The sequence below is a fragment of the Miscanthus floridulus genome, chromosome 8 (genome assembly GCF_019320115.1).
Source record: "Miscanthus floridulus cultivar M001 chromosome 8, ASM1932011v1, whole genome shotgun sequence".
NCBI lineage: Eukaryota > Viridiplantae > Streptophyta > Magnoliopsida > Poales > Poaceae > Miscanthus > Miscanthus floridulus.
The window spans coordinates 106,662,748-106,679,674 of NC_089587.1; the positions used below are offsets into that span (position 1 = coordinate 106,662,748).

Here is a 16,927-nt window from a genome sequence, read left to right on the forward strand (position 1 = left end):
AGATACACTGCACTGACATTGTCACAATAAATAACAATGGCACGCTGGAGTGGAATATGCAGCTCCTGAATTAGTAGCTGTCGTAACCAAGTCGTTTCGGCAACAACATTGGCGACAGCGCGATACTCGGCTTCAGCACTAGAACGAGGAAACAGTGGGTTGCTGCTTCGATGACCAAGAGACAAGGTTATCACCAAGAAAGACCGCATACCCAGAGGTGGAGCGATGAGTGTCAGGACAACCGGCCCCATCCGCATCAGAATAGGCAACCAGAGTCGATGTGGTGGTGCGCCGAAGCTGTAAACCGTGATCTAATGTCCCATGCAGATAACGGAGAACACGCTTAACCAAGGCATAGTGTGGCTCTCGCGGATCATGCATATGAAGGCACACCTGTTGGACAGCATAAGAAATATCTGGGCGAGTGAAGGTGAGGTACTGTAATGCACCAGCCAGACCTCGATAATGAGTCAGATCAGCGACCGGGGATCCCTCCGTGCCAGAGACCTTTGCTGATGTATCAACGGGTGTCGAACACGGTTTGCAGTGGTGCATGCCTGCACGCTCAAGAATCTCCAGGGTGTAGGAACACTATGAAAGAAAGAAACCATCATCCTGACGAGTGACTGTGAGGCCCAGAAAATAGTGTAGAGGACCAAGATCATTCATAGTGAATTCCTGCTGGAGTGCTGCAATAACCCACGCGGAGAACAGGTGTCAAGGAGGCCGTCAAAACAATATCATCAACATAGAGAAATAAGTAGATTGTATCACCGCCGTGTCGATAAATAAATAATGATGTGTGGTACTTGGCACTCACAAAACCCAAGGATAGAATGTGAGAGGCATAGCGACAGTACCAGGTACGGGGAGCTTGCTTCAGGCCATAGAGAGAGTTGTTCAGGCGACAAACCAAATCCGGACGGGTGCTGTCAACAAAACCAGCAAGCTGCACACAATAAACCGTCTCATTGAGGGTGCCATGCAAGAAAGCATTATTGACATCAAGCTGATGAACAGGCCAATCATGAGAGAGAGCAACTATGAGCACTGTGCGAATGGTAGCAGGCTTGACCACGGGACTGAAGGTCTCATTAAAATCAACTCCAGACGTTGAGTGAAACCTCGAAGAACCCAACGAGCCTTGTATCGCTCAAGAGACCCGTCAGCACGATACTTGTGACGATAAACCCACTTGCCGATCACAGTATTGGCTCCAGAGGGATGAGGAACCAACTCCTATGTATTATTGGCCACCAATGCACAGTACTCCTCGGTCATTGCCTCTCTCCTGTTCGGATCTGCCAGTGCACTGCGATAGCAACTGGGCACCGGAGATAAGGCAACAGCATGAAGAAGATTGAATGGAGTCTTCGGTTGACGAAAGCCATGCTTCCCGCGCGTCATCATGCTGTGCTCGTTTGCCACTGGTGGAATAAGCACAACACTAGCTTGGTGGACGTGCATCGACACCAGACGGAGGTGTGCTAGCCGCACTTGCACCATGCTGGGGCGGAGGCACATGAGGCGCACCAAGCCCAGGCGTGCTGGAGGACGGCACACCAGGCTGAGGCGCCGGCGGAGGCACGTGCGCTGGTGCGCCAGGCCCAGGCGCGTGCGGGACGTTGCTGGAGGACGCCACACCACGCGGAGGCACGTGGGCCGTGCCAGGCCCAAGCTCGTAGGCGTCGGTGGCACTGGAGGACGCGCCGCACCCCGAGGACGCCGCGTCGTGCTGCAGCAACCCGTCCACACCGCTGGCACTCCTGGCAGCAACCTGGGGCTGAACGCCAGCAGGGGCAGCGGTGTCGTGTGGGTCGTGCGAGACAGCATCCGGAGTAGCAGGGGTACCTGAAACACGAGACAAGCCAATAGGAATAAGAGGTGCAACATCAAACTCCGATAGAAAGTTAAAGTCGGATGAAGGCGGGGATGAGACCTCGGAGAAGGGAAAGGAGGTTTCGTCAAAGGTTAACGTGAGATGATGATCCTATTAGTGGAGAGATTAAGACAGCGGTACCCTTTGTGATCAAAGGGGTACCCAAGGAAAACGCAGGTGGCGGAGCAGGGAGCCAACTTATGATTAGCAGTCGCAGAGAGATTTGTGTAGCATAGACACCCAAAGATGCGAAGGTGGGTGTAAGATGGCTGGGTTCTGTGGAGTGCGGCAAAAGGGGTGGCAAGAGCGGGGGTCTTGGTGGGGTGGCGATTGAGGAGATAAGTGGCTGTGTGGAGTGCCTCGACCCAATAAGAGGCGGGCATGCTAGTCTGAAAAAGGAGAGAGCGAATAATATTATTGATGGTGCGAATAATGCGTTCGGCTCTACCATTTTGGAGCGAAGTGTATGGGCAAGATAAACGAAGGGTGGCACCATGAGTAAGAAAGAACGTGCGGGCACTGGAGTTATCAAACTCACGGCCATTGTCGCACTGAATGTTCTTGACGGAGACGCCGAACTGAGTGGAAACATAAGAAAAAAATGAGTGAGAGTGGTGAATGTGTCAGACTTGAGGAGGAGATGAAAAGTCTAAAGATAGTGCGAGCAATCATCAAGAATGACTAAATAATATTTGATACCTGAAACGCTAGCCACGGGTGATTTCCCCAAAGGTCACAATGTATTAAATCAAAATTATGAGCGGCTCGCGAACTAGAAGTAGGAAAGGGAGACGTATATGGCGACCTAACTGACAAGCATGACACAAATGTTCGAACTCAGTTTTCTTACATGAAATGGCAGAAGATGACACTAAACGGGAGAGGGCCTCGGAGCTGAGGTGACCAAGACGTCGATGCCAAAGGGTGGAGGCGTGGAGCTGGTGCCGACGGCGAGGGTGAGGGGCCGAAAGACCGATGACAAGAGCGGGTAGAAACCATGTGGGTCAAATTCAACAGAGCAATTATTTTCAATAGTGAACTGACGAACAGAAATAAGATTTTTAATTAACTGGGGAGAAACAAGAACAATATTTAAGCAAAGGAAACCCGGAGTAGGAAAATTATCAGAGCCGGTGCTAGTGACGGGTAGGAGGGAGCCATCACCGACAATAATATTGGATGGAGTGGAAAATGAAGGAGGTTGAGAAACACAAAGATTACTGGAGTTTGAGTCTCAGCACCTGTATCCATATACCATTCAGTCGACGGTGGTGGCTGTAGTGTCATGGTGTTGAAGGACGAGGCCAGCTGACGTTCGGGTCCCACGAGAAGCCACCTGGATGGGTGAGCAAACCAGGTGAAACAGGAGGACCGGCAAAGCCTGGCGTAGGCACCTGATGTAGAGGCGGCAGCGACCCAGGGAGAGGAGCCAACGGAGGCGGTGGCCCAGGGAGCGGGGCGAGCTGTGGTGGCCCAGCTGGGAGGGGCGCATGTCCGGTGAAGAACGCCCGTGGTGGCTGGGCGGACGCGTGGTGAGGGGCACCAGGCGGACCAGCCCCGTACGCCTGGAAGGTGCCGTAGGCAGGCTGCCATCCGGGCGGTGCTGTAGGGTGCCGCGGACCGGAAGGAGCCCACTGACCAGGTGCGCTGGGAAACACCGGACCAGGGCCACCGGTCTTCTTGCCGCCGCCGCCGCGTCGCGTCTGCTTCTTGCCGGAGGTCGCAGCAGCATTGTAGGTGGGTGGAGGATTGGCACGCGGGGCGGAGGCAGCCAGAGCCTGCGCTGGAGCTCCTTGCTTGGCCTTCATGGTGATCTCGGCGAGACGAAGGTCGGAGCGCACCTCAATGAACGTCGGGAACGGCCGTTGGCGCTGGATCAACGCTGCCAGATGAGCAAAGCGGTCGTTGAGACCGCGAAGGACGTTGAGGACGAGGGTGCGGTCGCGGACGGGTTCACCAAGATCAGCAAGCTGATCAGCCATTGCCTTGAGACGGCGGCAGTAGTCGTCGATGGACAGGTCTCCCTGGACGAACGTGCGGAACTCGGCGTCGAGAAGGAGTGCGCGGGTCTCCTTGTTCCCGATGAACTGCTGCTCCAATCCGAGCCACGCGAGCTGTGGGCGGACCATCCTCGCGGTTCATCACCACCTCAAGGAGTTCAGGGGTGATCGTGCTATAGCGCCACGAGAGCACGGTGCAGTCCATGCGCTTCCACGAGACGTCAGCAGAGCGATCGTCGTCGGAAAGCACATGGTCAGCGAGCGCATACCGCTCGAGAGTGTGGAGGAAGAGGCCACGCCAGCGGTTGAAGTGCGGTGACGTGAGGTCGAGGACGATGGGCACAAGAGCCTTGATGTTGACGATGGCTGCAGCTTGGGCATGAAGAGCAGCTTGGACGATGTTTATTCGCTTGCTTGTGATGGGAAGGCCGGGCCGAAAGGAAGGTCTACGGCTTGTCTGCGCGCCGAGTGCCTAGCATTCAAGCGGCGTCATTTTCTGGTCCTGATGACGACGTGCCAGGTGCCCGGAGGCTAGTGTGATTGAGCCATGTGTTTGATCGAGTGGGCCGGAGGTGCGACTTCGAACTGGCTGCAAGGCCCAACTTGTAAGGAGAACCACGCCTTGGTTTGTTTGGGCCTTGGGCCGAATTGGCAGGCCTTCTCCTCTTCGACTCTTCTTTCTCGTTTCAGCTAGCAGCCGTCCCCAACGAAACCCTCGAGCCGCCACCAGCCAACCGCCCTCGCCCCCGCCGCCGCCGTCTCCCGCGCCGCCACGGCCTCCGCCGGCGGACCTACCCGAGGAGCTCGTCGAGGAGATCCTCCTCCGCTTCCCGCCCGGCGAACCGGCGAGCCTCCTCAGCGCCGCGCTCGTCTGCAAGCGCTGGCGCCGCCTCGTCTCAGGCCCCGGCTTCCGCCGCCGCTTCGGCGAGTTCCACCGCACCCTGCCGATGCTGGGGATGTTCTGCAACAGAGGCTTCATCAGCGTGTCGCACTTCGTGCCCTCGACCGCGTTCCGCCCGCATCATGCCGAGCGTGGCCACAGGCGCGCGCTGGATGCCCGCCACGGCCCGTGTCCTCCTCCATGGGAAAGGCATGGACCTCATCGTCTGGGACCCCATCACGGACGAGGAGTGGAAGATGCCCTTTCCCCCGCAGTGCACGGGGTCGTTGTGCTGGGCCGCGGCGGTTCTCTGCTCTGCCGCTGGTGCCGGCGGCTGCGATCACGTTGATTGCCACCGTCGACACTTCGTCGTGGTTTTCGTGAACTCTGTTTTGATTGACCCTGGTACAGTGGTGACATTTATCTAATGCCGCTGCCTGGAGTGAGCCAACCTGCGGTCAGCGACCTGGCTACCTTGTCCAATCCTGGGTGAGGAGTGCGCTTGTGTGGAATACGCTCTATTTTGGGAATCGGTCAGAAAGCAGCACAGTTCTCAAGTACAACATGCAATTGCATCAAATGTCGTGGATTCAAGTACATCTTCATTTCCTCTTTGTCGGCTGTCTGCTCTCACAACAACAGAGGACGGTGGACTGCGGCTCGCCACTGAATATGAGTACAAACTCTACATCTGGTCGACGAAGGATGCTGATGAAGTAGATGCTAGATGGGAACAAAACAGAGTCATTAAGCTTAACACACTGCTCCCTGATTATGCCGACTTCACCTCACTTGATGTGGTTGCTCCACGGATGGTCTCGGTACCATTTTCGTGAGCGCGGACAATGTGGCCTCCGCAATTGATCTAAAGACCTATAAGGTGAAGAAGGTGTATGAGGGCACAGTCGACACCATTATTCCATACATGAGCTTGTACACCCCAGGTACAGCTTTGCTTAGTTTTTGGTTTTACAATGTTCAGGTTCAATAGGCTCCTCGATATCATATTTATGAAACTGCAATCTTATATCTAACTGGGTTGATCCTACCTGAATGTTTTTTCAATTTATTATGGGCAACCTTTTAAACTAATCAGATATGCCTATGAATTTATTGATCTATGCTGAGCTAAGAAGGTAAATATGCAGCTGGAGTGAAAATTAAAAGTAATTACTTGGCTGACACACTTCATATGCCTTCTGCTTATCTCTAATCATGTTCATACGTAGCCCTCATCTGTCAATGGATGGTGACATCAGTGCTAAACTTAGGGAGGCAGTTACCTTATTGAGTTTGTGCATGTGTTGATGTTAACTGTTGTTGCTGTGAATAACGAAGTAGTTTTATTTTGTTGGCAAGCAATAAGGGTTCATCTAGGGCAAATTTGAGTCCTCCATCGGCTGATGTTCTCAAAATTTGTAAATTTCTGTAGCACTGGAAGCAGACGGTACAGGTGAAGGACCAAGTGCTGGTGGCCCAAGTGCATGAAAAGCTTAAGGTGCTCAGGTGAGGTTCTCGAACAAGGGAAAACCGTGTAGTAGTAGTAATTGTAAGTAGTAGTTTATCTTGAACATTTTAGCTTTATCATTGGTTCTATTAGGCTTGTATGTAAGCTGTCAACCCCTACATTTTCCCACTTGATCTGTGACTATGTGTGCTCGAGCATTCCTGCTTGTGATGAAATCCTGAAATGCACATATCAATCCTTGTTAAAAGGTGTGGTCTCAAGAAAATGAGCATTATGAAATTATATCATCTCAACTTCATATGTTTATTGTTGTTCCTACATGAATTTATATATTGTGCCTCAACATCTTGTTGCTTCTAAATGATTGGATAACCATGAACTTGATAATTTATTTATTGCTGCCATATTTTTGCTTGAGTGGCCAACCTGGTAGAAGTCCAAAGACTCAGAGACCATGTGACACAATTTAGTTTGTGTGAATCTTGAAACCACAATGCAGTGGCGACAAGACCATGTGACACAATTTAGTTTGTGTGCAGTGCAGGTCGAGTTAGTGTGATTGAGCCATGTATTCTTGTTGTGTTCCGGTCGTGACTTGAGTATGGCCTATGGCGATGTAACGCTACGGGGTTTAGTTCTCCAGTGCCATAACGGCGATGCATGATTACGCATGCGTTGTTCAGTGTGGGACCGTGGGTTATCTGACACACGGCCGGACAATCAAACGGTACCAGAGGACAAAGGGTGTAGGTGGAAATGGTGGGTGCATGATCACTGATAATCAGACCTCCAAGTGCAGTCTGCGTGCAGAAACGTATTGTGAACTGTTGCACCAGTTAGCTCCGACTAAAGAAGGTTCGAACGGAAACATCTACCAAGATTTGTGCTGCTTGCCCTTTTATCAGTTCAGTTTATGCACACATCGAATGGAATCATCTACTTGCAATCCTAAAACTTGAAAATTGCACAGCATATACGTAGCCAGTCGCATTATCTTATAGTAGAAATGCATTATCTTATAGTAGAAATGCATTATCTTATAATAGAAATGCTGAATGTTAGATGTTTCCTAGATACCAATTCCCGGTCTTATGAAATCCCAAAGCCAGACTTGGATCCAAAAACCAGTAGCTAACAATCTAAATACCAACAAAGAACGCTAAAATCTCAAACTCCTAGAACAGAAAGATAGCCAACGGCATCATATAATGTATATACTCGTAATACCCTTTGTGCACGCTAGTTGTATGAACAAGTGAAGCTTCAGTGTTATGGCAAGACCCAAGCTTCTGAGTTTCATACTTCCATCCCTAAATCTTACAGTTTTCAATTTAAATTATCAACAAGGAGTTCCAAATCTTACACAAGCGAAGAGCACATTGTGAATTGAACTTTAATTAGTGCAAACATTAGATGCTTTTCATCGATATTCCTTAGTAATATCTTGGGTCTTATGATTTGAACCAAAGAGGGTTCATACTTCAATCCCAAAACTCACCACTCCAAACTCCTAACCTATGAAAAGGGGTTCCTCTGTCTCGAACTTCTGGATCAGATACAATACAGAGCCATTTCTTGTATCAATAAGGTGCAAGACACCCCCGAACTTCTCTTAGAAGGTGCAATTGAGGCCTGACACCCATCTATCTTCCTATGAAATCCCACAGGTACTAGTCGCTCATCATGGAGTATTAAGGAGCACGAGAGCGAAGAAATGCAATAAATCTAACAGACTTGCAGAACTGAATCAAGGAGCCATAGTGACAGGATAAGAAAGTTAAGCACTGGTACACTCGACTCTGTTGATCGCTAATATACAACAGAAATTTGGGTTCTCCAAATCCCGAAGATATGTACAAGTACATAATGTTAAATATCTTGTCAAGGCCGATCATCAACAACTCAGTTACCAGGGACCTGTCAGTGTTCTCCGCAGGCATCGCTTCTTTTGTGCATATGGATTGCTGATCACTTCCAGGACCTGTTGGGAGACAAGTTTTGTGATCAGTTATCCAAATAAGGCAACTTTATCATGTGCAAATATATCTACCTGAGGATTTGAAAAGAAAGCCGACACATGTAAACTTACTGCACACTTGCACAGTAGATGGAATTGAAAAGAAAAAAAATGAAAAAACAGAACACACACAAGCCAAACAACTAGGTTACTCTAGTTAATGTGATAACCATAACCTTACCACTTACCAGGATACATGGACGAAACCATGCACTGCTATTTTTAAGAATCAACAAAACATAATAAAGCGTGTGATATACCCAAAGCTTTATGCATTTAAGAAGCTTATGGATATATCAAACCTCCTAGCTGCATAAGGTATTCAAGTTAGTTGGATATTAAAATATTTTCAGGTGAACAAAACAAAAGGTGACCTAAACTCTCGATGACTACACTGGAACATCGTGTAACATATACTCCTACTAAACTAAGAGAAGCAAGAAGCTATAACTAAGGCCAATGTAGACCAACGTTTATTCAGTGTCACGGAACATACCAAACATTATGCAATTTTTGGTACAGCTGACATGATAAGGAGAGCAATTAACATCTACATTCATGGCATTACGGAATCTCAAAATACACAATGTTTAAAAACTCAAAGTCCACTACACTTGACTGAATGCCATTTTTTTTCCATTTAGCGTGTTCAAGGACAACATAATACTATGGAATTATGAATATGATACTTTTACTAGTTATTAGAAATGCAGTGTTGCGCAAATTTCAGAGAACTACACTTGTGCTCAAAATTATTGTAACGGTAGACGGTACACTTTTGAAGTCATCATAAAGAAGTTACACATATAATTTGTACATATTATCAGACAACTATACTAACCGGCATGAGCTGGTATGTCTGGCATAAAAGTCGATCAGCCTTATCCAGCAGAACCACATATGGATGACATGTGGGTCTCAGTTATCAGTACCTTCCAAATGTGAAATTCTATGATAATGTGAATTGCATGATAATTCATAAGGCTCACAAAAGGCTGCCACCTCTCAGGTATTTGGTATACCTATGGTGTAACAACTGATGCGGTGTTTTTTCCTCTTCAAATACAACAGCTAAGGAGGCTCAGTCCCACCAACTGTACAAGGTATTTCCTTGCATATAAATGCATTAGTCCCAACTGCTGTTCCTAGGTCCCTTTAAAATGCATATCTTATGGTCTTAAGATCACTTTTTAGTTACAAGTTATCTATCCCCCTTTAAAATGTATAACCGATCTTGTTCTCCCTGATAGATTCCAGTTACCAGTTAGTAATGAAGTTTGGTTGACTTCGGTCAATTAAGGCAAAAACAGTCTATATACAACTTCCCGGACAAATACTATTATTTTTCATGGAGTTCATGTTTTTAAAACTTGTAATACAACAGCTACGCCATTTTCTATATGCACGGAAAATCCAACGATAGACAAGCAAACATAAATCCAAGACATCAGTTAAACCAATGTCAGGAAGAATGCATCTATTGAAACAAAATCAGCATAGCAACCTAGTTTCCATCAGTTCTCCAATTGTATAGGTGAAAAAACACTGAAATTCACTATTCAAAAACAAGAATGCATCCATATTTAGTGTGCCATGAAAAAGGAACATCAATAATGGAAGTTTAGCACAAAAATCTACCTGGTTTTTCTGCATCTCCATTATTTCTTCCTGCGATTCAAGAAAACAAACAAGATTAGGAAGGTCCAAAAATATTGTGCTAATGTCATCCACAGAGAGATGCATATAAAGAATGACAATGATAGGAATTTTGAACGTAGATGCAGCAGGGCAAATAACGTTTACTGAAAGATATATCTACCCCACTCAATAAGGCATAACAATGTTCATAATTGATGTTCATTCCCGATGAACAAGTATTAGTAATTAGAGTACCATAGTTCAAACTTTGCAGAACAGCACTGGTGAATGGTGATTTGTCTATTTTACTTTGGACGATTATTTTGGAGTATACGAACTGGCAGGAGAGCTGCCTATTATGTTAAAAAGGAGGGAAGCCCTGACAGGCACTATACAGAGAGAGAAAAATTAGCTACCTGTCAGTGTTTCGAGTTGCCACCGACTAGTAAATTTCTAATATTGCGCGTCTGGCTCAGATGGTGTGTTAAGAGGACACGCGGTTTATACTGGTTCGGGCAGAATGTCCCTACGTCCAGTTCGTTGCTGCTGCTCGTGTTACTAGCACTGAAAGTTCGTAGTAGGGGTTACAAACGGTCGAGAGAGGGGTATGTCACAAGTCTCTGGTGAGAGGAGCGAACGGGTGCTGAGAGCTCGGTCGCTTCCCGGCTGTGTGCTTGTGTGTTCTGATCGGTTCGGGGTCCAATGGATTCGAGTCCCCTTCATGGGACGCCCTGCTTTCCCTTTTATAGGCCAAGGGAAAGCACGGGTTACAGTGGAGGGAAAAGAGGAGAATGAGAAGGAGATTAAGTCTTCCAGGATCGTCGGGTCCTTCTTTTCCTTCACGCGGATCCTGCCGCCCCTGTAGACGTCAACAGGGACAGCTCCACGTCGCGGCCCTGTCCGTCACTGGCGCCATACGCAGGCGTCGTCTCCCGGTCATGGCGCTCCACTCCGTCCTGGCGGACGTCGTGGTGTACTGACGCGCCTGTCAGTGCTCGTACGAGGGTTAGGCAGAACAGCACCAGTACGCCCAACGCTGTTCCTGATGTGAATCCCCAGGTATGGCCCGTCATGGCCACGGGTTATATCGGGGTGTGCCGGTCACCTTCCTGGTGTGAGAGCTTTGACCCAGGCCCATTCGCTTGGATCTGGAGTGGTTGGCGGCGGTATGGGTCTCCGTCGGGCGAGACGGATCCCCCGGCCTCGGGGTCGGTCGACGCGGAGTACCCCCCCCCCCCCCCCGCCGCCGAAGGCCGGGCGAGGCAAAGCCCGCCCCCAGAGGCCGGGCAAGGCGGAGCCAGCCCTCAGAGGTCGGGCGAGGTAGAGCCCACGACCTCGTTGTCGGGCGAGGCGGAGTCCGCCCCCAGAGGCCGGGCGAGGCGGAGCCCGCCCTCAGAGGCTAGGCAAGGCGGAGCACAAACCCAAGGGTCGGGAGAGGTGGAGCCTGCACCAGAGGTCGGGCGAGGCGGAGCCAGCCCTCAGAGGTCGGGCGAGGCGGAGCCCGCCCCCAGAGGTCGGGCGAGGCGTAGCCCACCCTCAGAGGCCTAGCGAGGCGGAGCCAGTCCTCATAGGTCGGGCGAGGCGGAGCCCGCCCCCAAAGGCCAGGCGAGGCGGAGCTTGCGCACCTGGGGGTCGGTTGGAGCTGTAGTCGCGCTCTTGACTGCTCGGATGAATCAATGTTGATGGTTATTAGCTCCTCCTCTTCGGGTACCCTAGTATTGGTCCCCGACACTACCGCAACAGCAACAACAAAGCCCTAGCAGGCCAAAACAGGAAAAAAAACACATTGCACATGAAAAAATTGTACGAGTGCAAAAAAACTCAAAAATGTTGGAGTGGTCGTTTAAGGTGCTTTGCTCCCGCCGCGACCCACAGGCATGCCTCATCCTTAATCTTTTGTAGCACTCTCGCATTTGTGGATTCTTTGCTCTAAAAAACCCTCGCATTCCTTTCCTTCCAAATTTCCCAGCAAACAAGCATGATCAGCAGGCGTAAGCCTCTCTTGGACACACTGGGTGCCTGATCCAAGACTTCCACCAATTGTGGACCGTTTATTTTGGAGGATAGGATAATAATGACTCAATAAGACCATCAAAATAGGACTTCACCCCCTATTTCGATAAGGGGACTTGCCCCAGATCCTATCCAAATAGGCCCTCGATGTTTCCCTTCTCTGAAATGATATTAAAGAGGCAAAAAGTTGGTTTGTGCATCATTTTCTATTGCCTCACTCAAATGGATGGAATTCAGGGAAAAGAAATTTGGGATTGGGATGGACGGGTAGACAGAACACAAGGGACAAGGTCTACCTAGTGGGAAGAGAAACAAAGACACATATGTGCAATCTCTTGTTGTTCCAGACAAAGTACTGTTGAAAGTGCAGCATTCAAAGCATGCTAACAATTAAAAGCTATGTAGAAGTTCAACAAAAACAACTTGGCACGACACAAACTGTATGATGGCTGAAGTCCTAAAATGAACTCCAACTCCAAGTGATACTGAAGTTCAAGATCTATATATATTGAAAGAGAAATTTCCTGTTTTAATCTCACTTCGTAACTAAGTTCTTCAATTAAAGCCCAGCTCTGCAACTGTTTTTTTATTAAAAAAAAAGTGCTACTTCTTTTAAAATGTCTGATCATTGGAATAAAAAATCCACTTCAATTCTTAAAACGATTTTACATTCTCAAGTTTTTCTTCAATTTAGTTGTGCTCGTATCAATTGTGAAAATCAGCAAAAAAAATGTTTCAGAGAGATCCTACAAGCTTTTTAAGAGTAGAACTAACAATCCTCTGTACCCAACTTCCAAGCCTTACGGAAAAATCACTGTAAATACTTTACTAAATAAATAAACATATGTTATTTTACCAAAATCTGTGAAATAACTGCTGCAATTAGCATTGGGCCGGACGTGCAAATGCGATCAGAATCCCTTTCTGACAAGTGACAGAAAATATTTTTCAACTGTACAGAAATGGTACGACATGGTATGTACCTGTTTCTTCTGCAATTCTGCTTTTTGTTCCTTTAGTTTCTGAACTTCAGCTTCCAACTCCATTGTATAAGCCTACAGATCATAACAGACATAAGCAACAAGTCATGTGTTCAAGTTGCATATGTGATATGCTAGGCCAGATGTGCCTCTACCTTACTACCTTATCAAATATCCGTTGTTTTAGACAGGGCATACAAGGTCAATGTGCTGATTTACCAGAATTGTAATACAGAATCTTAGAGCAGCAACTTGCAATATGAAATTACTACTACTACTACTTATACCACACATGCAAGAATTCAGGACAAGGGTGTGACCTGCTTACGGGCACGGGATCTAGCTGCAGACTCCCTGTTCTTGATCATCCTCCTCTGCCGCCGCTCGACGACCTTCTCCACACCGGCACCGCTCCTCCTTCCCCTTATCACTCCCTCAAAGGGGTATGGCACTGGAGCCATCGGCGATGACAGATCTCCATTCCCCTTGCCCATAGAATCCAGCTGGGCCACCGACGTATCCACCGGACTCACAACAGTGACCGCACCACCTTCCATCCCAGCCACCCCAGGCATCAGCCCGTTGCCCATGGCCTGATCCCCGATCCCCACCGGCGCGAACCCCATCGCTCCAGCCCCGGCGTCATTGGCGCCCCCAAAGTTGCCGAAGAAGATGGAGGCGCCATTATTGACCGCCTGAATCGGCCGCGGACCAACCGGCTGCGCGGAGACAGCAGCAGCTGCTGCCGCGGCAGGGTTGTCACGGACGACCCCGGCCCTGACCATGAACTCCTCCAGCGTCATCTCCCCGAGGGTCGGCTGTCGGTTGGGCTGCGGCTCCCCGCCGCCGCCAGCCGTCGTCCCCGGCGGCCCCTCCCGCACGAAGTCCCGCCAGACCTCGTCCACCGTCTTGACGCTGAGCGTGCGCGGCAGGGTGAGAGACCCCTGCCTCTGCAGCGCCGCCCCGCCGTCGCCGGCCGCCCCCGCCCCCGCCCCCGCCCCCGCCCCCGCCGCGGACGCCGAGGCCGACGCCGATGCTATGGCCTGGCTCTCCTCGGCGGTCCAGATGCTCCGCAGCAGCTCGTCCATGTTCATGGAGCCGAAGTCCTTGCCGAGCCCTCCCCCCATCCCGCCGAGCGTGTTCTGGAACTCGTCGAACGTGAGCGAGTAGATCGACCCCTGCCTCGACAGCGGGCCCGGCCCCGCCGCCCCCCTCCTCTCGCCGTCCTTGAGATCCATCGCCCCCTCCTGACCTCCTCCTCCTCTCACTGCGGCGGGACGACGCGGCGGGCGACGAGGAAGCCGGGCGGAATTCGCGGCGCGCTATATAGGTTGCTTGCGGGTGGTCGAAGACGGCAAAGCTATGGGCGCGTGCGCGGGCGCAATCGATGCGTGTGGGACGACCGAATTGGAAGGCACGGGACCGGACCGTGCTGTGCGCCTCCTCCGCCCTCGGCTTAGTGGTGGTGGTGGTGGACTGGTGGTGGTGGTGGGGTTGAGTGGGCGGAGGCTGGCGCTGGCAGCCGCTACCGTCCCGCTCGCTCCCCTAGTCGCCTCGCCGCCTCGGCTCGCCTTGGTGCGGGCGCTCTCGTCTCGCGCGGCGGGCGGGGGGCAGAGTGCGGTAGGGGACGGGTGTTCCCTCCCGGGGCCGGTGCGCACGTATAATAAGTGCCGAGCTCGCCCCACCGGATCCTCTGCGCCCGCACACTCACTGCCACGCTGCACCTGTCGCAGGTCGCAGAGGATCCAGGGTGAGTGGGGGCTAGCCGGCTAGGCAGTGGAGTGCGGGGGGCGTAGGGAGTACTACGTGGCGGTGCACCAAGGCTCGAGCCGGTAGATGCGACGTCGAGCCAATCACAGCTCGAGACGTGGGCAGCAGCGGAGACACCCACGAGGCCGCCACCCCGGCGGGCGCCGCCGCGGCTGTCTGGCCGGCGAGTGGGGCCAGGACGGCATGGGGCCGAGGCATCAGTTGGTCTAGGTGGGGTGTGAGTGGGCAGGTGCGCGGGGTAGGCGCCTTCACAGAAGCATCGTACCAACCAGATCTGGAGTAGCATGGGGTGCCCTTTTTTGGCTTCCGCTCTTCGTACTGGCAGTGTACCACTACCAGTAAAAAAAATATCCGAGCAGTTAAAAAGTGAACTCAGAACATCATACGGTAGAGATTGGGGAGTAAACAGCTAGTAATCTTACTGTGCAGGTAATTTCCTTTTATTTGGGATTTTGGAAAAGGGTTTACACATGCTTGGGACTAGAGATGAAAATGGATGGGATACAGACGGGATATTATATTTATTTTTATATTTCTGGTCGAATTCGGATTCAAATACGGATAGTGTCAGCCATGTCGAACATGATATGATTGAATATCGACATCATAAATATATGATTTAACTATTTAGATATGGATACGATATTAGATGTTGAATATCCAGACTCGGATACGGATAGATCTAAACTCCTCTAAAGAGATTCGGTCTTGAATACGGTCGAAAAATATATGTACCATTTTTCATACCTACTCCGGACATCATGAGACCGGCGCATGCTCAACTGACGAACTGATGCAGGAATCGAGTTGGATTTTGTGAAATTTCTGGTATTCAAAGTTTCGAAGAGGGCGCGGGGGCCTGGGGGAGTATCAAACTAATTTTAACGGTCGCTATCTGGTATTTCGGTGCTAGTGGCTTTTTGACGGTGAGATAGAAATCTCATTTCCAACGGAGAGTTCATATGCCAGCAGGCGCAACGGGATGGGAGCTCGCGCATGACCCTGTGGAGTGAAGCGAAAGGCTGGCTGCTCCACGATGTAACGACGTACGACACACATGCGGTGTACAGATCAAAGATGCTGCGAAGAGCTTATTTTGGCAGGTCGGGGGTGGTGACTGGTGACTGTTACTAAACGTTGGATACATCAACTCAAATCTTTAATTTGTTTCACATCATGCAGCTAATATGATATATGGTTTGGCTTTAATTGATTGTAAGTATTAACTTACATTCGGCTTTGTGTAATACAATTTATCCGTGTTTAGTTACATGCAGAGATGCTTATGCAGACTTATATAGTGCTCGAATTAGATAGGACATCGAATTTGTTATTCGGCAATAAAGATTTGCAAAAACCGATGGGCCAAAAAAAAATGCAATTTCCTCACTTCCACCATCATCCACGACTACTAAACATGAGTATGTGACAACACATGCAACATGATGTAAGCAGCCAAGCAAAAATCTTACCAAACAAAACTTGTATGTGACAAACATGCATATATGTTGGCTTGGATTTTGCTACATGAAGCATAATGTAGGCTAGTAAGACTAGTGCAAGTAACCAACACTCCTATATGATTCCCACAGTGAAAGCTAGTATATTTGAAGTGTAAATTGTTTGAAAAAATATAGTAACACAGACGTAAGGCTATTGGCAATATAAAAAGATAACCCCTCTTAATACCACATCTAAACTACTTATTTCCCACATTTGCTTCCAAAAATCTTTTTATACGTGCGGACACGATACTTATACGTTGTGGACACGATACGTCGCCCCCTACATGACAGGGGGGGGAGATAAAACTAGCTAGAGGATAGAACAATAAGATAGGCTAAAATTGATATGCAAAGGGTACATGTTTATTGCGCAATCTCGTAGTGACGAGAGCCAACGTGGTGTTCACGCAAGGTCGAACCTAAGCTCGGTTGGATAAAGATGTGTCGATATTATGTCATCATAGATGTATGCTTATCTAGTTATCTTGTGATCATGTGTGTGACATGTGGGTCTAGGTGACTTTTCTTGGCACGGCGCTATAAAAAGGTTAGATCAATGCACGTTTCATCCGATTCTTGCCAACCTACAACAGTTTTCACGCAATGCCCTATCCGAAGGATCCAACAATAGAAATATATTGTTCAAGCACCTGACGAACATGACAAGATTTAGCCAAAGATATAACCTAACCAAAGAATTTAGAAACCCTAAGTTGCTCTCTCTTAATAAAATGACATGCAACCCTTCTATGTATTTAGACTAAAGAGAAAAAACCA

General features: G+C 49.4%; 2 protein-coding genes and 1 pseudogene across 2 annotated transcripts; 1 reads left to right on the forward strand and 2 right to left on the reverse strand.

The window, feature by feature from the left end:
• Positions 1-1,447: 1,447 nt before the first annotated feature.
• Positions 1,448-4,008, reverse strand: LOC136469694 (uncharacterized). Its single transcript, XM_066467786.1, has 4 exons — positions 3,274-4,008; positions 2,784-2,948; positions 2,373-2,457; positions 1,448-1,851 (listed from the first exon to the last, which is right to left on the reverse strand). The coding sequence occupies exons 1-4, from the start codon at positions 4,006-4,008 to the stop codon at positions 1,448-1,450; spliced, it is 1,389 nt and encodes a 462-aa protein (XP_066323883.1).
• Positions 4,009-4,258: 250 nt separating this feature from the next.
• Positions 4,259-9,874, forward strand: LOC136469695 (uncharacterized; annotated as a pseudogene).
• On the reverse strand, positions 7,936-14,529 carry LOC136477130 (bZIP transcription factor TRAB1-like). The gene is made up of 4 exons (XM_066475170.1): positions 13,196-14,529; positions 12,879-12,950; positions 9,883-9,912; positions 7,936-8,208 (listed from the first exon to the last, which is right to left on the reverse strand). Exons 1-4 carry the CDS (start codon positions 14,111-14,113, stop codon positions 8,134-8,136), a joined length of 1,095 nt encoding a protein of 364 aa, XP_066331267.1. The 5' UTR covers positions 14,114-14,529; the 3' UTR covers positions 7,936-8,133.
• Positions 14,530-16,927: the final 2,398 nt, after the last annotated feature.

Excerpts from the sequence above, each read along its gene's own strand:
- LOC136469694 (XM_066467786.1), bottom strand. The coding sequence starts at position 4,008 with ATGGTCCGCCCACAGCTCGCGTGGCTCGGATTGGAGCAGCAGTTCATC. Across the intron at positions 2,949-3,273 it reads CGCTGCCGCCTCTACATCAG|TTAATTAAAAATCTTATTTC; the intron begins GTGCCTACGCCA and ends GTTTCTCCCCAG. Across the intron at positions 2,458-2,783 it reads CCTTTGGCATCGACGTCTTG|TTCGGCGTCTCCGTCAAGAA; the intron begins GTCACCTCAGCT and ends GTTTCCACTCAG.
- LOC136477130 (XM_066475170.1), bottom strand. The coding sequence starts at position 14,113 with ATGGATCTCAAGGACGGCGAGAGGAGGGGGGCGGCGGGGCCGGGCCCG. Across the intron at positions 9,913-12,878 it reads CAGAATTGCAGAAGAAACAG|GAAGAAATAATGGAGATGCA; the intron begins GTACATACCATG and ends CTTGAATCGCAG. Across the intron at positions 8,209-9,882 it reads TGGAGATGCAGAAAAACCAG|GTCCTGGAAGTGATCAGCAA; the intron begins GTAGATTTTTGT and ends GTCTCCCAACAG.